The following is a 25,907-nucleotide window of genomic DNA, read 5'->3' as shown; positions in this document are numbered from 1 at the left end:
CACCATTATGCATGAAAACGGCCATGGAAAATTCTTAATGAACTAAATCCTTTGCACAATGTATTAGCTGGCTGTTAGTGCATAACAAATTACCCCAGAACTTAGTTGCTTAAAGGCTTTCCTTGTGAGTCAGCTGGTAAAGAATCTGCCTGATGTGGGAGATCTGGGTTCAGTCCCTGGGTTGGGAAGATCCCCTGGAGAAGGGAAAGGCTACCCACTCCAGTATTTTGGTGTGGAGAATTCCATGGACTGTATAGTCATGGGATTGCAAAGAGTCGGACAAGACTGAACAACTTTCACTTTAATTAGCTGCTTAAACTACATAGATTATCTCACAGTCTCTGTGATTCTCTGGCTCAGGGCCTTTTTCAAGGCTCCACTGAGAATGATCCTCTTCCTAGCTCACTTAGCTAGCTGTTGGAAGGAATCAGTTTCTCTGTGCTATGGCACTGAGGTTTCACTTCTTCACAAGCTCATGGTTGGAGGCCTGCCCCTATTCCTTGTCATGGGGGCCTGTTCACAGAGCATTTTACAATAGCAGAGCCTGTCAGAGAATCAAGAGTGAAATCAAGAGTCTTCTATAACATAATCACCAAGAGACATCCTGCCAGTTTTCTTGTATTCTGTTCATTGAAAGCAAATGACAAGATTTTGCCCACAGGCAGATGAGGTGACAACATAGGGCATGGATACCAGTAAGATTGTGGTCACTTATATATGTATGTATGTGTGTGTGTGTATATATATATATATATATATATATATATATATATATATATATATATATATCACAGCAGTTTTTATGTAGAGTTTCCTTAAAGAACATTAGAGGGAGGGAGATATCTTTCTCTGTTTATTTTCATTTTATGGAACACTAATTATCCAAACTGCAGAAGCAGCTGTGCAAAGAACTCTAAAATTGCAATGTTTAACTGAATCAAGTAGAGAACACGATCTGCATACTGGGGGTCTTGGAAACATCAAGCAGGGTGGGAAGGGAAACAGAAATAAGAAATGGAAAGTCAAGATAATTAGGATTTAAAATTCTAAGCCAATGGCAATAAATCAGAATACTTAGAAATATTAGGGGCTTATTGACTATTAGATACTGCATGCTATTTAGATTAAGGGTAACAGTTCCAAAATCTGGAACTACCCAAGGACAGTGTTCCAGCAATGAGAGTTAGTTTTATGTAAATTCCTTATTTTCTGCCCTAAACCATCAGGATTTAGCAAAGATAACAGTTTATAAATTTACAATAGTTTGTAAATAAACATGTATTTATTGTCTCTGAGAATCCTATCAACATTTTTGATTATGATCACTAAGGAAATACAGAGAGACCTTCTCCATTGACAGGAAGATATGAGTAATGTTTGGCATAAAGATTTGTGTATGGAAAACAGTGAAGTTTATTAGTTTTCCATCCATCTCATTACTCACCTTTGACAACTGGTAAGGAAATATATTTTAATTAAGCTTCAACTTTCTCTTACTGAGTGCATAATGGCAATTATATAGTAATGCTATTAGGAGATGAGTTGGTTTAATAACAAACATATCTACAGTCACTCTTTGGAATCTGCCTTTTAATGGACAGAAGAGACACAGATGTTTTACAAAGACACCATTCATGATTATTATTATGCTCTGGCCATTGTTTATATTTTGCATGTTTCTAATCACTGAACTGTGCTGAAATTCTATATCAGCAAGAACAGAAGGAAAGAGTGTTCAGTAGTACCACAGATGATTTGCCATTTTCTTCAGCTAAAAATATATTTTAATCTTTTGCATTTTTACTCTACTTCCTTTATAAAAATACGATTCTCCATGTGTACCTATGAGCTAAAAGCTTCTGAATCATAATAGGTTTCATAACTATGCCACAGATAAGCTTTTTAGAAGAGGATTCAGGAACACAAAAATTTAATGTTTATTATAGGAAACATGCTGTACTTCTTTATTGTTTACCATAAAGGCTTTTTCATTAAAAATATTCAAAGAAAGGAAATTTAATTTCTCTTCATAGACTTGCAAGTTGAAATTGGGGCAATTTGGAATGTATTAAAACAGAGACCACTAAAGTAATTTATATAGCAGTTACTGGTATGTCCTTATATTTAGTTTATAGGTTTGAGCCAACCTTATGCTCTATTCTTGCTAATAAAGTCAATTAAAAAAATTTGATTCTCTAGCGAGAATATACTGCTGGAAAAGATACCAGCTACTAAATACCAAGTTATAGGCAAAATGATTTAAATGTATAAATGTAGAGATTTGTGGTTTTCTAAAGCTCAACATTCAGAAAACGAAGATCATGGCATCCGGTTCCATCACTTCATGGGAAATAGATGGGGAAACAGTGGAAATGGTGTCAGACTTTATTTTTTGGGCTCCAAAATCACTGCAGATGGTGACTGCAGCCATGAAATTAAAAGATGCTTACTCCTTGGAAGAAAAGTTATGATCAACCTAGATAGCATATTCAAAATCAGAGACATTACTTTGCCGACTAAGGTCCATCTAGTCAAGGCTATGGTTTTTCCTGTGGTCATGTATGGATGTGAGAGCTGGACTGTGAAGAAAGCTGAGTGCCGAAGAATTGATGCTTTTGAACTTTAGTGTTGGAGAAGACTCTTGAGAGTCTTGGACTGCAAGGAGATCAGCCCTGAGATTTCTTCGGAAGGAATGATGCTAAAGCTGAAACTCCAGTACTTTGGCCACCTCATGCGAAGAGCTGACTCATTGGAAAAGACGTTGATGCTGGGAGGGATTGGGGGCAGGAGGAGAAGGGGACGACCGAGGATGAGATGGCTGGATGGCATCACTGACTCGATGGACGTGAGTCTGAGTGAACTCCGGGAGTTGGTGATGGACAGGGAGGCCTGGCGTGCTGCGATTCATGGGGTCACAAAGAGTTGGACACGACTGAGCGACTGAACTGAACTGAACTGAATGCATCTATATTATGCTATATATTTCTAGTTCCTTTCATGTGAAAGTCAGGCTATTTCTTGCTTGCCTGCTACATAGATACTTTTTTTTTAATGCCTAGGTTTTTTTCTTTTTTAACATTATTTTTAATTGGAGGATAGTTGCTTTACAATGTTGTGTTGGTTTCTGCCATACATCATGGTTAGATATCTTTGATTTTGACTTAATATGTTTATTTTTAACTTTTAAATAGAAATAGTTAAGTTTTGCTCAATATATGTATATACTGCTGCTGCTGCTAAGTCGCTTCAGTTGTCTCCGACTCTGTGAGACCCCATAGGCGACAGCCCACCATGCTCCTCTGTCCCTGGGATTCTCCAGGCAAGAACACTGGAGTGGGTTGCCATTGCCTTCTCGGTTTACAATAATTGTGCCATATACTTCACCATCTTAATCCTCTTATCCCTGCATTAAGTTTTTGACTTCACATTTAAGATGTTTTGATGCGATTAAAGGATTTAGGCTCTTCAGAATGGGTGGTCTCTTCTCTGTTAAGAAAAGTCCAGCATCAACACAACATTATTAAGCTTTTTTGACCTTCACGAGAAGAAATAGGTTAAAAACCTAGATAGGAAATTGCTAAAAATCTAGTTATTGAATTCTCAGGTCTGACCCATGAAAGAATAGACATGATCCCTAAATCTAATTTTTTTAGATGGAAATGTTACAAAAATTAAAAATGTCATGTCAATGTATGGCAAAACCAATACAGTATTGTAAAGTAAAGTAAAAATAAAAATTTAATTAAAAAAAAAAACATACTGATCATAGAGTAACAGTTAAAACACACAATGGCAAACATTTCTGAACCTTGATAGCAATTTCAATAATGAAGGCATTGCACTTACCCTAAAAATAACCAGGTAAATGACTGGGAAGAGGCTTAATAGTTTTCAACAAATGACCTAGTCAGTATAATTAAAAAACCTCAGTGGTATTTTCTTACTTTGTAGTTACTGTTTTTCTCATAAACTGAAGGAACATCAGGCTTTGCCACACTGTCACAAGAACATGAGTTTTCTTTACAAATATGCTTTCTTAAGTAAATCACAAGTGAACATTTCCTGTTTGTGTGATCAGTCACTTCAGTCATATCTGACTCTTTGCAACCCCACAGACTGGAGCCCGCAAGGCTCCTCTGTCCATGGCGTTCTCCAGGCAAGAATACGGGAGTGGGTTGCCATTTCCTTTTCCGGAATATTTTCTACGTTTCCTCAAATTTTTGCTGAGTGTTTTAAGACCTTGGAAAGAAAGACAAGTTCTGTGGGTTGTCTTTATTTTTAAGTGTGCAGGGGCCTTTGTAAAGCATCTTGAGACAGTCAGATGATAGCTGAGACCTGACCCTCCCCCTCAGGGAGAGGTTTTACTGAAGGAACTATAGCAAGTTAATTGGATGTTAGAAATACATAACTTCTGCTTTTTAGAGCTTAATTATTTCCAAAGGTATGTTTCCCGATGGTTAGCTTAGCAATAGCAAATGTGGCCCTTGTGGTGAATTCATGAAATAAGTAATGAAAAACAGATATCCATGCCTTTTGCTACCAGCAAGGCAAATTCTGTGAAAGCCTGTACTTCTAAAACCTTATATATTACACTTGAGATTACACATCTTTTCAGCTAGTGTATCTTTGGAACTTCATTAAAAAATGTATGTGCTATGGTAAAATAAGGGAGAGCTTTCTTGTCTATACCATTGAGAATAGTAAATTTCCTGACTTTAAAAAAATCAGTAAAATAGCAAAAATAAGTTTTTAAAATATTTTGGAAAACGAAAAGAAATTAATACATTTGTTTCTACTATTATAGCTTCTGTAGTTCTGAAAGAGATGGGAATAGCAGACCACCTGACCTGCCTGTTGAGAAACCTATATGCAGGTCAGGAAGCAACAGTTAGAACTGGACATGGAACAACAGACTGGTTCTAAATAGGAAAAGGAGTATGTCAAGGCTGTATATTGTCACCCTGATTATTTAACTTCTATGCAGAGAACATCATGAGAAACACTGGGCTGGAAGAAGCACAAGCTGGAGTCAAGATTGCCGGGAGAAATATCAATCACCTCAGATAGGCAGATGACATCACCCTTATGGCAGAAAGTGAAGAGGAACTAAAAAGCCTCTTGATGAGAGTGAAAGAGGAGAGTCAAAAAGTTGGCTTAAAGCTCAACATTGAGAAAGTGAAGATCATGGCATCTGGTCCCATCACTTCATGGCAAATAGATGGAGAAACAGTGGAAACAGTGTCAGACTTTTTTTGCAGGGGGGCTCCAAAATCACTGCAGATGGTGACTGCAGCCATGAAATTAAAAGACGCTTACTCCTTGGAAGGAAAGTTATGAGCAACCTAGATAGCATATTCAAAAGCAGAGACATTACTTTGCCGACTAAGGTCCATCTAGTCAAGGCTATGGTTTTTCCTGTGGTCATGTATGGATCTGCAAGTTGGACTGTGAAGAAAGCTGAGTGCCGAAGAATTGATGCCTTTGAACTGTGGTGTTGGAGAAGACTCTTGAGAGTCCCTTGGACTGCAAGGAGGTGCAATCAGTCCGTTCTAAACATGTGTACCCCAGTGTTTATCACAGCACTGTTTATAATGGCCAGGACATGGAAGCAACCTAGATGTCCATCAGCAGATGAATGGATAAGAAAGCTGTGGTACATATACACAATGAAGTATTACTTAGCCATTAAAAAGAATACATTTGAATCAGTTCTAATGAGGTGGATGAAACTGGAGCCTATTATACAGAGTGAAGTAAGCCAGAAAGAAAAACACCAATACAGTATACTAACATATATATATATAAGGAATTTAAAAAGATGGTAATGATAACCTTCTATGTGAGACAGCAAAAGAGACACAGATGTATAGAACCGACTTTTAGACTCTGGGAGAGGGAGAGGGTAGGATGATTTGGGAGAATGGCATTGAAACATGTATACTATCATGTAAGAAATGAATCGCCAGTCTATGTTTGATACAGGATACAGGATGCTTGGGGCTGGTGCATGGAGATGATCCAGAGAGATGATATGGGGTGGGAGGTGGGGGGGGGGGGTTTGGATTGGGAACTCATGTACACCCGTGGCTGATTCATGTCAGTGTATGGCAAAACCAATACAGTATTGTAAAGCAAACTAAAATTAAAATAAAAATTAAAGAATAAGAAAGGAGATCAGTCCTGGATGTTCTTTGGAAGGACTCATGCTAAAGCTAAAACTCCAATACTTTGGCCACCTTCTGTGAAGAGTTGACTCATTGGAAAAGACTCTGATGCTGGGAGGGATTGGGGGCAGGAGGAGAAGGGGATGACAGACGATGAGATGGCTGGATGGCATCACTGACTCGATGGACATGAGTTTCAATGTACTCTGGGAGTTGGTGATGGACAGGGAGGCCTGGCATGCTGCAATTCATGGAGTTGCAAAGAGTCAGACACGACTGAGTGACTGAACTGAAGAAAGAAGGGGAACTTTTCTCTCCAGGACATTTTATTTAACTCTAAGTGCTTAAATGGAAATTTTAGACTTCTGTAATTGCCTCATCAAGCATCCAAAGTTTGACTCAGATATGGTGGCTAAAACACTGCTAGCTTCTAGCCTTCTTGTTCAGAGTTTCAGTTGGTTTATATTATTTGGATATGAATTTGATTTAGATTCCCCTTTGTCTCAATTCAAATGTCTTGAATAATGTCCAATACTGTTATTTTAGATGGGAAATATGAACATTTTTAGTCAGAATACCAAATTCATTAAGATTTTTATTTTAAAAAGGAAAATATAGACTATGAAATGTTTGTAAATTATAAAGTTGTAACTTAGGTAAATAAATTGAGAATTTTTGATGAGCTCGGAAGGAAATGTACACTTGGCCATAGTTTGTTATATAACATAAAACTGTGAATTGATTCTATCAGTTTTTTTTGTTATCTTGAAAATTTGAAAATAGTCATTTTTTTTTGTCTCTGACGTATATTATCTATTAATCAGTTCAGTTCAGTCGCTCAGTTGTGTCTGACTCTTTGTGACCCCATGAACCACAGAACGCCAGGCCTCCCTATCCATCATCAACTCCCGGAGTTCACCCAAACTCACATCTGTTGAGTCGGTGAATGCTGTTCAACCATCTCATCCTCTGTGTCCTCTTCTCCTCCTGCCCTCAATCTTTCCCAGCATCAGGGTCTTTTCAAATGAGTCAGCTCTTTGCATGAGGTGGCCAAAGTATTGGAGTTTCAGCGTCATCAGTCCTTCTACTGAACACCCAGGACTGACCACCTTTAGGACTGACTGGTTGAATCTCCTTGCAGTCCAAGGGACTCTCAAGAGTCTTCTCCAACACCACAGTTCAAAAGCATCAATTCTTTGGCACTCAGCTTTCTTTATAGTCCAGCTCACACATCCATACATGGCTACTGGAAAAAACCATAGCCTTGACTAGACCAACCTTTGTTGACAGAGTAATGTCTCTGCTTTTTAATATGCTGTCTTAATAAATGTGTGCAAATCTACTTTATGTAGTTTTATGTTAATGTATAGATTTCAGTATTTTTGCTTCCTGAACAAATTTTATGATCATTTCAAAACCTAAAAATGCAGCATTTATGTCAGTTTCAACTAAATTTACTGGAGGGAGATTGAGACACCATGGATTTTTAAGCCAGTTGAATTAATTGGGAAACTTATTTGCCTATGAGTTGGGAAATTTTAATTGCAAATGTCAGAAAATAGTACAATTCCGATTTAACAATATAGCTGAAAAACCCAAGATCCTAGCTTTCTGTTTTATAGGACCCCAGATGCTCAAAGGGGGATTGTCTTTCTCTTTCTTGGCTGTCTCTTCTCCAGGTCAGTATATACCCAATAATTTAGGTCTTAATTCTCATGTGGTTTTCTGAATAGTATAAAACATCAGCGCCAGCTGTTGTAGTTCTGTATTCTGTAAGTTTAGTAAGCTCCATGGAAAGAGAATGTCTGTATCCCAGTTTTTTCACCAAAAGTCTTGGCTCTAATTTTTATCAAGCTTATTTGTAAAACATGTCTTTATTTTCGGATACAATTCCTTTGGCACATGTGAATGTTCATTCTGTTAACCACAGAGTTAAGAATTAAGTTGCTCACCTTTGATGCCAGGTTAGCTCACCCAAACTAGGGTTGGATGTATTCCCTTAAGAAAATTGTGGTAACAGTTCCCCACAACATGGGGAACAGATGCTGGACAGGTCCAAATGATAGATTATTAACTGGTCATGTGATGGACTGAGTGTTTGTGTCCCTGCTAAATCATATGTTGAAATCCCAACACAGTATGATGGTATTCAGAGATAAATAAGTAGATCATGAGGATAGAGCTCTCATAAATGGTATTAGTGCCCGTATATTCTGTAACAAGAGGATAGAAGAAAAAGATAGCAATCTTCAAACCAGGAAGCAGATTCCCACCAAACACTGGATCTACCTGCATTTTGATCTTGGACTTCGTAGCATCCAAAACTGTGAGCAGTATTTACTGTTTAAGCCACCCAGTCTATGGTTATTTATTATAGCATTCTGAACTAATACAGGGTTTCCGTGGTGGCTCAGTTGGTAAAGAATCTGCCTGCAATGCAGGAGACCCAGGTTCTAATAGGTTCTAATACAGTTTTTAATGTGGGCCATTGTTAGAAATAGCTCAAAAATATTGAGATAAGAATGTTTAGAAAAATATGAAAGAGATTTTTAAAATTAATTTTTTACTGGAGTTTAGTTCATTTACAATGTTGTGTTAGTGTCTGCTATACAGCAAAGTGAATCAGTTATACAAATACATATATTCACTCTTTTTTAGGTTCTTTTCCCATATAAGCCATTACAGAGTATTGAGTAGAGTTCTTTGTGATAGACAGTGGATTCTTATTGGTTATCTATTTTATATATAGTAATGTGTATGTATCAATCTCAGCCTCCCAATTTATTCACCTCCCACCCTTTTCCCCTCTGGGAACTTTAAGTTTATATTTTACATTTGTGACTCTATTTCTGTTTTGTAAATAAGTTCGTTTGTACAATTAAAAGCAGAAATTAATTTCACAGAACTAGAACAAATAATTTCAAGATTTGTATGGAAATACAAAAAACCTCGAATAGCCAAAGCAATCTTGAGAAAGAAGAATGGAACTGGAGGAATCAACTTGCCTGACTTCAGGCTCTGCTACAAAGCCACAGTCATCAAAACAGTATGGTACTGGCACAAAGACAGACATATAGATCAATGGAAGAAAATAGAAAGCCCAGAGATAAATCCACACACATATGGACACCTTATCTTTGACAAAGGAGGCAAGAATATACAATGGAGTAAAGACAATCTCTTTAACAAGTGGTGCTGGGAAAACTGGTAAACCACTTGTAAAAGAATGAAACTAGATCACTTTCTAACACCGCACACAAAAATAAACTCAAAATGGATTAAAGATCTAAATGTAAGACCAGAAACTATAAAACTCCTGGAGGAGAACATAGGCAAAACACTCTCAGAAATAAATCACAGCAGGATCCTCTATGATCCACCTCCCAGAATTCTGGAAATAAAAGCAAAAATAAACAAATGGGATCTAATTAAAATTAAAAGCTTCTGCACAACAAAGGAAAATATAAGCAAGGTGAAAAGACAGCCTTCTGGATGGGAGAAAATAATAGCAAATGAAGCAACTGACAAACAAATAATCTCAAAAATATACAAGCAACTTATGCAGCTCAATTCCAGAAAAATAAATGACCCAATCAAAAAATGGGCCAAAGAACTAAATAGACATTTCTCCAAAGAAGACATACGGATGGCTAACAAACACGTGAAAAGATGCTCAACATCACTCATTATCAGAGAAATGCAAATCAAAACCACAATGAGGTACCACTTCACACCAGTCAGAATGGCTGTGATCCAAAAATCTGCAAGCAATAAATGCTGGAGAGGGTGTGGAGAAAAGGGAACCCTCCTACACTGTTGGTGGGAATGCAAACTAGTACAGCCACTATGGAGAACAGTGTGGAGATTCCTTAAAAAATTGCAAATAGAACTACCTTATGACCCAGCAATCCCACTGCTGGGCATACACACCGAGGAAACCAGAATTGAAAGAGACACATGTACCCCAATGTTCATCGCAGCACTGTTTATAATAGCCAGGACATGGAAACAACCTAGATGTCCATCAGCAGATGAATGGATAAGAAAGCTGTGGTACATGTACACAATGGCGTATTACTCAGCCATGAAAAAGAATTCATTTGAATCAGTTCTGATGAGATGGATGAAACTGGAGCTGATTATACAGAGTGAAGTAAGCCAGAAAGAAAAACACCAATACAGTATACTAACACATATATATGGAATTTAGAAAGATGGCAATGACGACCCTGTATGCAAGACAGGAAAAAAGACACAGCTGTGTATAACGGAGTTTTGGACTCAGAGGGAGAGGGAGAGGGTGGGATGATTTGGGAGAATGGCATTCTAACATGTATACTATCATGTAAGAATTGAATCGCCAGTCTATGTCTGACGCAGGATACAGCATGCTTGGGGCTGGTGCATGGGGATGACCCAGAGAGATGTTATGGGGAGGGCGGTGGGTGGGGGGTTCATGTTTGGGAACACATTTAAGAATTAAATATTTTAAAATTAAAAAAAAAAAAAACTAAAAAAAAAAATTAAACAAAAAAATAAAACCAGCTTGAACATCAAAAAAAAAAAACAATAAAAATGTATTTCCCACAAAAAAAAAAAAAAACAAGAATGCAACTCCTTTTGAGTTGAAAGAGTTCAGTAATAAAGTGCACTGTTAAGCAGTAATGGCTTTTTATATCTATGTTCTAGATGTTTCTGTTTCAGGTTTCTGCAAGCTTTCTCACCACATTGCCGTGTGAACAGTCATTGTCTGTTAGGTGCCTGCTTTATTGCTTAAGGGAATTGATGACATGCCAATTTATTAATCTTTCACAATGTTAGGCATTTAAATGTTATGTGATATTTACATTTTGGAAAAAACCTTGTGATTTTACTTTTGCAAAATTTTTGCAAAAAAAGTTTAATGGACTTATAAGACATCTTAAGATACGATAAGGTAGCTGCATCTTGATTGATGGTGTGCAGAAATCGAATTAGGCATCAACTTACATTGTTAATTGAATCTTTACGCTTCAGATTGTTCTTGAATTCCATAAGTGTTTTGAATTTGTAAGGATATGAATGACATGCAGAAAATATTCAATGCAGATTGTGTTCGTAGTATTTCTAGATATCTGTTGCAAATGTAGCTATTCCTGTCTTTAACTGCTCTTGAGGTAAATATATATGTTTATATATATATTTATATCTAAATTATATGTAAATTTAAATTTAATTATAAATATAAATTATATATATATATAAAATTTCCAATTTCTAGTGTGAGAGAATGCTTTTCAACATCTTTAACCCTTAACAGTTTGTAGTTATACAGAGGCATTCATTTGAGTCACTATAATGATGAGAAATATGCCTCTTAGTAATACTAAAGCATAGCCAGTTTGCTCCTTGCACAAGAGCTCATCTGAGGTAGCATAAATTTGTAGAAAATTAGCAATGCCCACAGAAGGAAAGGCATTTCTTTTGGAGTTGAGAAATCTTAAAGTGATGGTTTTAGAATAAATTAGAGTGAAATGTCTGATTATTTGTTAGATTGTGAAACTAACAAAGTCTGGATCAGGAACACCATCTATAGGTCTACATTAATGAATTCTCTAGTCAGTGCAAAGACACAAGGTAAGAAAAGAACCTTTCCTGAAGTTTAAAAACTTCCTGTTCTGAGTATATACTCAGGAAACAAGTACAAATAATATAAAAACAAAAACAATACAAACAGTGGAAAAACAATACAAATTCTCCATGGAAATTGGATTTTATTTTAATGGTGATAGAAAAATAATTTTAGTGTGTGTTTACAGGATTAATGTTTTCTTTGTTTTTCTTGGGTCATTCTGAAGGTTTGCAACTTAGACTCAAATGGTGTATGTGTGTTTATAGAATTGTTGGAAGACTTAAGGGCATCAATTAAATATTCTACTTCTTTTATTCTGATTCATTTAACTGGGACAATTTTGTGCTATGATGCTAAACAAGGTTTTAAGAATTAATTAGGATTTTTGGACATATTCTTTATACATATCCTAGGCACTGCTGTCAAAGATTTTTTAAAAAATGCCAGACACTAGTTTAAGCTATGAAAACATTTTTTTCAGTAACTACTGACTGAATACTAGGAGGAACAGATGAGTTCCATTCAATTTGTATTTAGGTAACTGGGCCTTTTAAAGGGAAAATGAAGAAGTGGGCAGGGGTTAAGGAGATCAGGGGCTTATCCCCTTGTATTGGCTGGAAAAACAGTATGTTCTACTGGCAGTGTTTTTTTTTTTTCCCCCTGCTAGAAGTTATGCTAGAATTTTATCATCTCTTAGTACAGAGATTTGTGCAGAGTCTTTATGTGCCAAGAGTTCTGCAGTTCTCATAATTTTATACTGTACAAAATTCAAAAGAAAAAAGCCCCTAATTTTTCCAGTATAAAATAGAAAGTTTGACATCTAAAGGAATGAAGGATATGACTGTCCTGAATTGAAGGCTCAGTTTTTTTGCATATGAGACGATGCCAAGGTTTGTAGATTTGTGTTTCCATTTTGATTTTTTTGTTGTTTTTGAGAAAAAGTGAACTCTCATGGTTTTAAACTTAAACTATAGTACCCAGCGGGAAGCCTGCTGCCACCATACCAGCCTCCTGCCTGGTCTCCATCCACTGCCCTGTCAGTAGCGTCTGCTCTTCTCAGGTGTGTGATTTGGTTTCATAACTAGGTTTTCCTTTTAATATAAATTTATTTATTTTAATTGGAGGTTAATTACTTTACAATATTGTATTGGTTTTGCCATACATCAACATGAATCTGCCACAGGTGTACACGTGTTCCCCATCCTGAACCCCCCTCCTTCCTCCCACCCCCCACCATCCCTCTGGGTCGTCCCAGTGAACCAGCCCCAAGCATCCTGTATAGGTTTTCCTTTCTGTACCTGAAATTTTCCTCGGATTCACAATGGTGTATTCATGACGTGGGTGTGTTACATTTATTGTGTTTACCTTCTTCTGTTTGACCTGGGTAGGATTTTGCTTTTTTTTTTAAAGGGGTTTTCCCAACTGTTATCAGATGAACAAAGTGCTATTGTCTTTCACTAAAACATGATTGTCAGCATTTGAGTACTTAGCAGGGTTGGCATACTTTGTGTCTTAAAATAACATGCGTCATTAGCTTATGAGGAGACTTATTACCATGAAGATGGCAGCAAAACTCTGAGTCATCTCTGTGCTCACTGTCTTTGCTGTTCCCAGAAGGTGAAATCGAGTGATGGCTGCTTTCCTGTCACCAGACAGTTTGATGTGATAGGAACAGATCTTCTTCCTTGATCAGTAAAGATAACTCTTTTTTTAAAAGTATGATTTATTTCTAGATCTTTGCAAATGTTCAGGTTTGAGACTCTACATTTTTAAAATTTAGTCTGCCATGTTCTTTTGGAAAATGCCTCTGCTTTTATATAGAATGTACCCACAGCATTCTTTTCTCAGCCTAAAATAACTCCACGAACTCTGTTTTTCTTTTCTTTTTTTTTTTTTTTAGTTTCTACTGTCCATGCCTACATAAGCAAATCTGAAAAATGAGGGGCATCTGTTAAAATTAACCATTCAGGTAGTATGGAAAGAGGGCTATAGTTTCTAAGCACTGCCTGTGCTAGGCACACTCATATACACTCTCGTTGAAACTTCAGAAGAGTCTTATGTGGGTGGTAGTAGTTCCACCTCACACTGGTGAGAAATCCCAGGCCCACAGACTTTAACTCCCCCATACCATAAACTAATAAGTAGCTGAACTGGATTTTGACTTCAAATGCACCATAGTGTTCACCAACACAATGAGACTTTTGTAGAAGAGATTCTTAAATTTGAAAAAAAAAATTCCATACACGCTGTCCAAAATGTTAAATTATTAACATTTAGTGGACTTCTGATTAAGTAGTTGATATTCTTGTTCAGGTTACTTTATGCTCCAACCTTCACTTCTTGGCTATTTAGGGATGAAATGTTTCAGGCCATGAAGCTTGGCATGTCTTTCCTTGAGAATGGCGTATGAACCAAAGGAATCCTTGCTTGGGTGTCTTGGAAACCCAGGGCCAGACTTCATCTTTTGTTTTTACAGAGGAGTGAAGAGCAAGCTATGCAGGCAAAGCAAATGATCTGTATCCATGGAATGACAAGAATGGATGTGCAAGGGCTGGAGGGGCTTGCAGAGCAGAGCCCGAAGGCGTTGCCTGGGAAAAAAGTCCTCTGGAGGGAAGAAGCGCTTTATAGTAGAGCCCTCGGTCTACTATATTGTTGCAGGGAAAAAAGTGGGACACGAGACAGTGGTCACCTCCCAGGTCACGTTCAAGTTTATGGCCGCCAAATTTTGGGTCTTGGCTTTGTGCAGGAAGGAATTCAAGAGTGAGCCATAGAAAAGTGAAAGAAGGATTATTCAGGGAGATACTCCAAAGAGAGATTGTGGGTCATCTCAGAAGGCAAGAGAGGCGCAAGAAGCCCCAGGGTATGGGGTAGTCAGTTTTTATAGGGGTGGTTAATTATATAGGCTAATGAGTGGGAGGAATATTCCAGCTATTTTGGGTGAAGGAGAGGAGATTTCCAGGAATTGGGCCACCACCGACTTTTTGACTCTTTATGGTCAGCTTTGGAATTGTCATAAACTTCCCTGGTGGCTCAGATGGTAAAGAATCTGTCTGCAATGCAGTAGACCCATGTTTGATCCCTGGGTTGGGAAGATTCCCTGGAGAAGAGAAGGCTACCCACTCCAGTTATTTTTGCTTGGAGAATTCCATGGACAGAACAAAGAGTCAGACACCACTGAGTAACACTTGGAACTGTCATGGTGCTGGTGAGTATGTCATTTAGCATATGTCGATATATTACAAAGAATGTATAAGGAGGTCAAGGTCTAGTGGAAGTCAGTGCTCTTCCATCTTGGACCTAGTTGGTTCTAACCAGTTTATGTTGCATCCTCAACAGCAATGCCATTCTTTTAAAGGTTGTGCTCTGGCCCCTTCCCATCTCTGTATCACTGTACTTTCTCAGTCCTAACTCCAAGACTTCCCAGGATTTGGTCTGCATCATTTTAAATGGGGTAAGCTGAGCTTCCCTTGTGGCTCAGCTGGTAAAGAATCCGCCCACAATGCGGGAGACCTGGATTCAATCCCTGGGTTGGGAAGATCTCCTGGAGAGGGGAATGGCTACTGACTCCAGTATTCTGGCCTGGAGAATTCCATGGACCATATAGACCATGGGGTTGCAAAGAGTTAGACACAGCTGAGAAGCTTTGACTACTACTACTAAGCTGAGGCCATTCTCTGCTCTTCTGGGAAGTGTCCCTCTCAGTGCAGTTGCCTCTGACAGCGGCTGTGGCATCACTGAGACGTAGATCGATAGTTTCCTGAGCTGGGCTGCCTTGATCAGCTGCAGGTGGGGCTGTATTTGCTTAAGTTTGCAGAGAAACAGAATAAAAGTTGAAGTTAGGTTAAAAATTAACCCTATTAAAACAAACAAACAAAATCTCTATGGAAATACTTGGTTCCAGAAAGAATTGTTCTTAGGTGCTTGCTGTGTTTCACTGAGAGTTGGCTTAGTGGGGTACATTCCAGAGAGCAGTGGGGAGCCAGAACACTGTTTCTGTAATAGCACTCACCTTCATTATCTGCTTAACTTTGCTTCCAGGGATCATTTGTAGCTTACTTTGTTTTGGGTTGGACTTCTAATTGTATATTATGAAGAACATTGTAAATAGTGTTTATCATGCCTTTTTTTTTTTTAAATAATTTGCCCCCATGAGTCTTTGTGGGGGTGGGGTAATCACAGTGCTGGTGCAGAAACCCATCCCATCAGAATGATCTGGGTAGATATTTCAGACTGCAAAATCTCTTTTCCAGTCTCTCATCCCACTGATTCCCAGACGCCACCTCCCCAACAACATCCCTAGAAAACATGTCATACTTTAAGACCACTTACCCCTCCACTGAAACACAAGAAAGAAAACAAAAGTGGTTTTAAACTCATAGAGCAAGAAAGGTCTTAAACTTACAGAGCAGAGTTTCTGAGTTTGCACATGTTTCTCAGTATTAAGGTGGATCAGACCGCTGATTCTTGTTCTGTCTGGTCATCTTATCTGTAGGATCCTCTTTATCTTGACCTTAAGGGAAAGTATACCTTACACTCTTGCAACTCGATTAAACACACACGGAGAAACAAAAGCTTCTTTGTGAAAACTGCAGCAAAATAAAAAGTAGATCCAAAGTTGGTGTCTTCCTTCACCCAGCTTGTTCTAGGTAGAGAAACTTTCCTATAGAATTTTCTCTTTTCTGATAAGACTTTTATGTTTGTGTTGACAGAGAGCTTTTAACTCCACAATGTGCTACTTTGTCAGAAGCCTCATCATCAAACTTAGGGAAAGGTTAGGAGGCAAAAAGGATGTGGATAGACATGGTTAAGGGAGCTTGGAAACTCATCATTAACAAAAATACATATGTATGTAAAATGTCATTAGGGGCAGAGTAGAGTGATCAATACAGAGAAGCTCTCCAATGAGCCCTCTGTGTTCTACTTGGACACAGGGGTCTAAATATTCTAGAAGGAGTCAGAGATGAAAGTGTCCTATTTCATCCACTTAGTGAAAATTCTGTGTTCTGTATCTCAGGACACAGTCCTCTCTGCTTTACAACACAGCGTGCGAGGCCTTAATTAGATTTCTTCCAGGTAAATTCCCAATGTGATGTAAAGGCCAGTTTGTTGCCTTCTGTTGCCGCTGTGGCTCTTCATCTGCTTGCTAATATATATATATTTTACATAGATTAACAGATGTTTGATTCTATTATTAAAGCTAAAATTGCCTGCTCCTGGTAAATTTTGCCATTGATAAATTTCAGTTTTATTGAAATCAATCAGCCCCAAAGTATGAAAACTCATATTCACTGCTACTTGTTGAAGGAGAAGTTTGGTGCTGGTGGTGAAGAGGTTGGGAGAGTTCTAAGTTCCAAACAGAGTAGGGATGGGGATCCTGCATAAATGAAGAAGAAAATGCTACATAAATTGGCCATTTTCAGACCATGGGGTGGAGCACACAGAAGAGTTGTGCCTTGAGGTCTCTGTGTCCCACCTCTGCAAAAGCAGTGCTTCTGCACTGATTTATAAAGTGTTTTTTTAAAAATAAGATTGACATTTGACATCTTTTATAATTACGGCAGTTATACTAGAGTGTTTATTGCATTTATTCCCAAGTAGATAAGCATGTACTAAGTTGCTTCTGCCATGTCCAACTCTTTGTGACCCCATGGACTGTAGCCTGCCAGGGTCCTCTATGGGGATTCTCTAGGCAAGAATACTGGAGTGAGTTGCCATGCCCTCCTCCAGAGGATCTTTCCACCTCAGGAATCGAACCTGTGTCTCCTGCATTGGGAGGCAGGTTCTTTACCACTAGCATCACCCAGGAGGCCCACGTTTATAAGTGCAGTCACCTAAGATCATGATGAAGAGTCTTCTCCAACACCACACTTCAATTTATATTTTTATAGTCATAGAATATAAAAAATATAATTTATATTTTTGATCTATGGGAGACTCTGTGGTTCAGAGAATTAGTGTATTCTAAATTATAATTATAGTTTATTGGAGTTAAATTTACCTTAGAAGTAAAGCAAGATTTTCTACATAATGCTATATAGAATATTAATTTCAAGAGTTTTTAATGTGTATTTTTTTAAGTTAATTAACTTTGGAGGAATATTGTTTTTTATATTTTAAATATACAGAAAATACAGAAAAAGTTTATTCATATTCTAGCCAGAACTTGGAAACTAAAGTTAAAAATTAAACTATCACTAATAAAACATAAAAGCCTTTGGAATATTAGTTTAGAAAAATCATTAAGATGTCTATATTTAATATTACAAAATATTACTGAGAGAAATTAATTAGTACCTAGTAATTAAGTGATTTTGGGCTCCAAAATCACTGCAGATGGTGACTGCAGCCATGAAATTAAAAGATACTCCTTGGAAGGAAAGTTATAACCAACCTAGATAGCATATTGAAAAGCAGAGACATTACTTTGCCAACAAAGGTCCATCTAGTCAAAGCTATGGTTTTTCCAGTGGTCATGTATGGATGTAAGAGTTGGACTATAAAGAAAGCTGAGCTCTGAAGAATTGGTGGTTTTGAAGTGTGGTGTTGGAGAAGACTCTTGAGAGTACAGAATTAAACCTATGTGAAATTGGTGTAAGAAAGAGGAACTGAACAATCTAGATAGTCAAAAATAGACACACACATACATAGTGAATTGATTTTTACAAATACCTCTAGGTGATTTATAGGGAAAAGAAAATCTTTTCAACACATGGTTCTAGAACATTTGAGAAGAGTTACCAGATAGCAGTGAACTTCAGCCTTCACTTTTTACTTAATACAAACATTCAAGGTGATCAGAAACCTAACATAAAAGTTAAAAATTAAATCTATAGGTAACTTGACAGCATGGTTGAATCTCAAACACATGGTTAAGTAATAGAAGCCATTTTCAAAAGAGTAGTGCATGAATTCTTACATAGGAAATTCTGTAGCAGGCAAAACTTTCTATTTTTCTGTAATAGAAATCAGAACAGTGGAAAAAGGCAAGAGTGGTGATGGAAATGTTCTGTATATTGATGGAGATGGTAGATATACAGTTGTATTTTTCAAAACTTAGCTAACCTTTACACTTAAAATCTGTACATTAAATACATCAAGCTAGTGTCCAGAAACAATATCTTAATGAAATTGAGCATATTGCTTTTCCTCTTAAGAAGATATATCACTAGCATTGTTTCTAAAGCTTCAGTCACCAGAACTCTATTGTATTAGTTAGGACTTTTCAGAGAAACAGAACCAATAGAATATATGTGTGGGGAGAGAGAGGTTGCCACTTGATTGTGGGAATCAGCAGGTCTGAAATTTGTATGGGACGCAGGCCAGTGGGCAGACTAGGAAGTCCAGGCAGGTTTCAGTCCTGAGGCAGAATTCCTTCTTTGTGAAACCTCGGTCATTGCTGTTAAGGTCTTCAACTGATTGGATGAGGCCCACCCATTATGGAGGATAGTCTGCTCTGCCTAACATAAACTGATTGTAAATGTTAATCTTGTCTGAAAAATACCTTCTCATCCAGATCTAGACTAGTTTTTGCCAAACTAGGGCACCTTAGCCTAGCCACACCTAAGCATCATACCTACGATAGTAGAGAACCACGCTGAACTCAGTTGGGAAACTAAAGGTGTTTTAGGTTAAAAAAAAAAAAAGTTCCAAGTTAAAGCAGGCTGGCTTATAATTTGTAATTAAAACATGTAGCCTATCTTTCTAGTTACAACTCTGTCGTGTCAGTGAAGTATCATTCCCAGACTGTGGGCCTCTACAAGGGAGAGGGCAGTCTCACTTCTCTCACCTGCTTCACTTGCATCATCCCATGTGAAAGAATTACAGGTTTACTTACATCTATTTCAGAACAGTGATCGGATCACTCATTTGATCCTCAAACCACTCTGTAAGTGAAGCAGAAGTTTTATTCCTAATTTTTTTAATAGAGGAAGGATCAGCATCAACAAAAAGACGTGATTTATCCAAAGATTGAATCATTGTTAACATGTCATTATGCCAGGCATTGTTTTCTATATATGTATATATGTGTGTGTACACAGACACACACACACACACACACCCCCCCAAGCACACACACACATATGCATGTATGTATATACATGCATTTGTTTATTTATTGGCCGTACATGGTATATGGGATCTTAGTTCCTGAACCGGGAGTCCAGCCTGCACCCCCTGCATTGGAAAGGCAGGGTCTCAGTTACTGGACCACCGAGGAAGTCCCTTCAAGGCATTGTTTTAGAATGTGAAGACGTCACAGAAAAATCTCTCCACTTGTGGAACTTGCCTTCTAGTGAGTGGGAGGCAAAGGAAAAACAATAACAAACAAAAAAATTTGATAGTAATTTAGAGAATCGTTGAGAGTGATTAGCGCTAGAGGAAAGAAAATCCAGTGAACTAAGTTAGAGGGTCTAAGGAACCTGCATGGGGGTTTGCCTCATTTAGAAGGGGGAATTTAAGCAGAGGCTTGAGGGAACTGATGGAAAGAGCCTTGTGGATACCTGAGTGAGCAGTGCACTAGTGCACTAGAGACAACTAATGCAGAGTCCCAAAGCTGAGTAACTATGACTGAAACTGTGGTCTAAAGCCATTCATTCTTATTTTTTGTCATGAGATATGTTTTATTTTCATTAGTCATATAAATACTGTTTTAATATCAGGTCAAACCAGGGAAGTGTTTTTGTCTGGCAAACTCATAACTAGTTCAATTTGCTTACATTAAACAGACCTAAAACCACTCATTGCACATTCTTTTCAGCCACATTGCAGTTGTTATTGTGAAAATGAAAGTGAAGTCGCTCAGTCGTGTCCAACTCTTTGCGACCCCATGAACTGTAGCCCACCAGGCTCCTCTGTCCATGGGATTCTCCAGGCAAGGATACTGGAGTGGGTTGCCATTTCCTTCTCCAGGGGATCTTCCCAACCCAGGGATCGAACCCAGGTCTTCCACACTGCGGGCAGATGCTTTAACCTCTGAGCCACCAGGGAAGTTATTATTGTAGCCATCCTTATTCAAACACCCTACACCGAGCAGTCCATTTGGAGGGTCCCCTCAAAGACCCTCAGGCCAGTGACATCAGCGTGGACTAACTGGATTCACAGCACAACTTGTCACTTTTGTCCATCTTGCAGGTGCCTCTTACTCCACATCATGACTGGGCTCTCTAAGATGAAGGGGTAGAGAATTCCTCAGGTCCTTAGGAAATTTCACTTTGCTTGCTTCTACTCAATGATCTCTTTGGCCAGCAGGGTGTTCTCCTGCGTCTTCATCTTCAGGTTGGCATTATTGAAGCGGGCCATTTCCCCCATGTCCAGCTTGTCTGCCATTTTCTTAAAACAATCCAAGAAATTACGCTCCAAGCCTACAGTCCTGCTGCTCTCACTGGTGTTGCTGCAGCAAGAGACTATCTTATTCTTTTAGCAAATAAACATGGCACTTCCTGCAAACGTAGTGCTAGGCATTGGAGCAACAACAGTGCCCAAGGAATTCCTCATTTCTTTTTCTTTTCACTGTATGAGTGGTTCCTTAACCATAAGAGTTTCCATGGTGGCACAGGTGGTAAAGAATATGCCTGCGATGAAGGAGACCCAGGTTCAATCCCTGGATTGGGAAGATTCCCCTGGAGAAGGGGATAACCACCCAGTCCAGTATCCTTGCCTGGAAAATTCCTGGACAGAGGAGCCTGGTGGGCTACGATTCATGGGGTCATAAAGAGTTTGCCTCAACTATGAAGTAGAAAGCCACAATGCTGCTAAGTCACTTCAGTCATGTCCAACTCTGTGTGACCCCATAGACGTCAGCCCACCAGGCTCCCCTGCCCCTGGGATTCTCCAGGCAAGAACACTGGAGTGGGTTGCCATTTCCTTCTCCAGTGCATGAAAGTGAAAAGTGAATGTGAAATCGCTTAGTCGTGTCTGACTCTTAGTGACCCCATGGACTGCAGCCTACCAGGCTCCTCCATCCATGGGATTTTCCAGGCAAGAGTACTGGAGTGGGGTGCCATTGCCTTCTCTGAGAAAGCCACTATAGAGGTCTTCAAACCTCTTCTGCTGTCAAAATTTTGTGAGGACAGTAATTGTACATACTATTTTCCTATGCATGTAGATGTTATAATTGATAAAGTCATTACTAATTCTTATTATGCATGCTTCAGGTGATAACTACTGAAAGTTCTACAGTTATGCAGGGTGGTGTATAGTCTGTGAGCAATTGTGAAGTTGATAAGGGTTCCTCATTCTTGGCAGTGTTGGGAAAACCTCTCCTCTTCATTGTGAGATTGCCAGATTGACATTGGCCCCCAAAGCCACACTAATAGTTGCTGCTTCTAAAGACGAGGGAGGCCTTTGAAAGTTTGCAAGTGCCTTTGAAAAGCATGATCAGACCTGTGTTTTTTGGAAGATTTCTTTTTATTGTCAGTTATCCAGGGGAAGCCAAATGGAATAAATCTATTGAGGAATGCTTATTGTTTAATTACAGTTACTTGGTTCATTTGGTAACACAGTGATCCAAACTGCACTGTACCTAATTCTTTGTTTCTGATGCTTACAAGAAATTCAAACCATAATTTCTCTGCATTATACATTATTTGAAGCAGTATTTCCAAGTTAGAGATGTCTTTTATCAAAAGTCAGTAATTAAAAATAGGTTTCTAGCTTAACCTTGGCCAGATAACTTGAAATGAAACAGTGGGAGTAATGAAAACAGAGCTTTGTCAGGGTAAATGCCTATGCGAGCAGGGAGGCATTTGGTTTACGTGTCTGCAGGCTGATTTGATGTTTATATGTTTGGATGAACTTTGATTTTAGCCTCATGTTTGCAAGTGTAGTTTTCTGTGTTTGAACTTTTAAATTTGATCTTGATATAGACTATAATAAAGCAAAAACAGTTGTATGAGAGATATGGGAATATATACTTAGTATTGGGTCGCAAAGAGTTGGACACGACTGAGTGACTGAACTGAATCAGAGAATCCTTCTAGTGATACTTAATGCTGAATGGTTTTAGGGTAGCGATACATACATTTTAAAACTTGAGAGAGATAGAAATCAGCATACTCAGATTTTAAAGGCTAAAGCCATTACATCTTTGTAAAGGATTTCCAAAGCCTTTTTGCCTTGTATATGTGCACTTGGGGATTCTCTGTGTGATGTGTATTCTCTTCCTTTACAGTAGTCTTTCCTGCTCAGAAAAGCCATTACTCTGAAGATTATAACTAGTCTCTGATTAATTTCCTCACACTAACTATATACAAACCCTTGAGGAATTATCCTATATCATTGCTATGTTTTGATCTTTGATGTTGCTGTCAGGCACAATATCAGTGTCGAATTGTAAGAGTTGTTGGCGTTTGCATTTAATTCAACCTGTGTGGTACTGGCAACACTGTGAATATTCGTTCTTTGGCAGGACATATGCTTCTGACTTTGTTGCTGATTCAGATTTTCCGTGCATGTGGGTATGTGGTAGCTCTTGCTCAAGCAGCTAGCTGCTCCATTGCTAATGTTTCCCAGTTGCCAGATGGTAAATATACAGCCACAGTTTTCCAGACAATATTGTCTGGGCAGGAATGGATGCACATTATACATTTTTTTGGGTACTTTTTTATCTCTGAGAATTTTAAATGAGATCTGGTTGCAGCAAAATGGCTCTCCTGTTGTTAATTGGCTTCTGTACGTCCTCTGGTTTCTGTCAGTACATTTGTTGTGCATTTATTCACCTTTAGGGAATATCTTCCCTTGTTACTACACTGGTTGCTAATGAGATAGTCTCAGCTATGCTCCTGCTAAGATTCACTCTGGTCCTGATGACCTAAATCAGCCAAAGAGAAGAAACTGCAGCCACTAAAATCGACAGGATTATTCATGTGTTTATCCTCCAGGGGCCAGGAGATGATGATGTTGAGACATACTAAATGTTTGTGTGGAAATCATTCAATCGCATTTAAATTGACATTTTTTTCTTTTTCTATTTTTCTACTTTTTTTCATTATTATTTCTAGAAAGGTTGAAATAATGGTTCTGTGAACTTATTTAGAAACTTCTCATGGAGCTGAAAGACCTGACATGTATTAGTCAATTGTTATTATAAAATACATTTGGGTTGGAAAATATGACACAGTTGTCATTATCTTCAGATTATCTTTGTAAAATGAGATACTTCTTTTGAAATGTGCATGAAAGTAAATGCAATTTAATACCAATTATACTGTCCTTGAGAAGTTGGGCAGTGGATGATGACAAGTAATGCTATTATTTACTGAGGAAGTACGATGTTCTAACACTGAATTTAGGTCTCTAGGATCATTACCTGATATTATGATTGTTGCTTCTGTTGTTGTTTAGTTGCTAAGTTGTGTCTGACTCTTTGCAACTCCATGCACTATAGCCCACCAAGCTCCTTTGTCCTTGGGATTCCCAGGGAAGAATATTGGAGTCGGTTGCCATTTTCTTCTCCAGAAGTATCCCTGACCCAGGGATTGAACCCACATCACCTGGATTATCAGGCAGATTCTTTACCATTGAGTTACCAGGGAAGCCAATGTTATAATTACAATGACCTTGTTAGGGGGTTATCACCATGGTGTGAGGAAGCTGAGGCTTAGGGAGTTTCTGTAAGTGGGCCATGGTCTTGCTGCTATCAGAAGCAGATGTAGAATAGACTCTCAAGCCAGTCTGATGTCTAGTCCTCTAATACTAACAATTGCAATACTGTAGGAAACGTTGGTTGAATGTATTATATACACATAGATGTATAGATGGAGAAGGAAATGGCAGCCCACTCCAGTATTCTTACCTGGAGAATGCCAGGGACAGAGGAGCCTGGTGGGATGCCATCTATGGGGTCGCACAGAGTCAAACACGACTGAAGCAACTTAGCAGTAGCAACAGCAGATGTATACTAACCACTTCAATCACTGAATATGGTTTTGAAACCATACCAATATCTGTGTCATTGAACATGTACTTTGAAAAAAAGATTTCAATTTCATCATGATAGTAAAGTTAAAAACAAAATTTCAAATAGCTTTAATTTGTATAATCAAATGTTATTCAATAATGTAGAGACTAAATGACAAAGATGAGTTTGTCATTGCTCAGGTATTACCCTCCTGCTACCAAGCTTATTACTTTGGGCCCTTTGAGCAATACGGACTTGTGAGCATATAGTACTTTTTTGGTAATCTTTTTTTTGTTGTTACAATACTCCTCTGCTTTGCCATATGTTTGTCTCACACCACACAATTGTTCTCATTTCCCTAGCTATAAAATAACACAAAATAAATAGTACTTATAAATGGAAATCATGACTTCATCCACAATCATGCTTTTCTTCCTCACATGATGAAATGTTCCTCAAATGAAGAACTCTTCATTTATCTAAGATCACAAGCTAGGTCACATTGCAGCCTAAAGTGGTCATGCTGGGTATTTGCACTTCCCAACTTTTATGCATGCTCACTGATCTCTAACACAAGTATCTGCTTCAGCCATACAAACCTCCAGATCCTTCCTAATGCTCTTCTTGGTTTGGCTTCTGTGGAAAACATTTGACCCTCCAGCCTCTCATCAATCTATCTATCTTCTACATTTGCTCCCCAGTTCTTAAGAAATTATTATTAAAATTTTGTTCCATTCCATATGCTCTCCAAACTATCAGATTGTATATGTATATACCAAGTTGTGGTTGTATTTCTTTTTACATGGAGCCTTGAGGGTTTTCCTAATGTTTTGTGTATTTGTATTTCCATCATGATAGCTATAATTGAGCTGATTACTGTTGATACTTGCTCTTTGTTTAATGAGTTGCTTTAGGTGTTTCAAGGTTAACAGGAAAACGAAATAGCTAGTATAGTTATAAAGTTAATTTGCAGAAATTAGGCATGAAAAGGAATCAGGAAAATGACCTACTTCATATGTTTCCTCTGTTCTAGCATGGGTTATTAAAACATTAATAAAGCATCTTTCTGTCTAAACTAAGCAAAAAGCTGTTAATGTACTTATTGGGACATAGTCCAGAAATATTATCATGAAGTTCAGGCTTTGGGAACAGAAAATACCCTAGAAATTTGCTTAGTGACTGAGTTTGGGTTTTCAGTGTACCATGACTAATTAAACACATACAAGTAAAGCAG

The 25,907-nt window shown here is 38.1% G+C and overlaps 2 protein-coding genes across 5 annotated transcripts in view; one reads left to right on the top strand and one right to left on the bottom strand.

Moving 5' to 3' along the window:
- CRPPA (CDP-L-ribitol pyrophosphorylase A) overlaps positions 1-25,907 on the top strand; it is a 373,607-nt gene that overhangs the window by 245,055 nt on the left and 102,645 nt on the right. The gene's annotated exons all lie outside the window — the stretch shown is intronic.
- On the bottom strand, positions 13,552-21,102 carry LOC138439033 (thymosin beta-10-like). Its single transcript, XM_069587286.1, has 2 exons — positions 21,002-21,102; positions 13,552-13,657 (listed from the first exon to the last, which is right to left on the bottom strand). Exons 1-2 carry the CDS (start codon positions 21,100-21,102, stop codon positions 13,552-13,554), a joined length of 207 nt encoding a protein of 68 aa, XP_069443387.1.

This window comes from Ovis canadensis, chromosome 4 (assembly GCF_042477335.2).
Source record: "Ovis canadensis isolate MfBH-ARS-UI-01 breed Bighorn chromosome 4, ARS-UI_OviCan_v2, whole genome shotgun sequence".
In the NCBI taxonomy this organism is placed as follows: Eukaryota; Metazoa; Chordata; class Mammalia; order Artiodactyla; family Bovidae; genus Ovis; species Ovis canadensis.
This window is presented reverse-complemented; position numbering and strand designations above follow the sequence as displayed.

Excerpts from the sequence above, each read along its gene's own strand:
- LOC138439033 (XM_069587286.1), bottom strand. The coding sequence starts at position 21,102 with ATGGCAGACAAGCTGGACATGGGGGAAATGGCCCGCTTCAATAATGCC. Across the intron at positions 13,658-21,001 it reads CTGGCCAAAGAGATCATTGA|AAAAGAAAAACAGAGTTCGT; the intron begins GTAGAAGCAAGC and ends AAAAAAAAAAAG.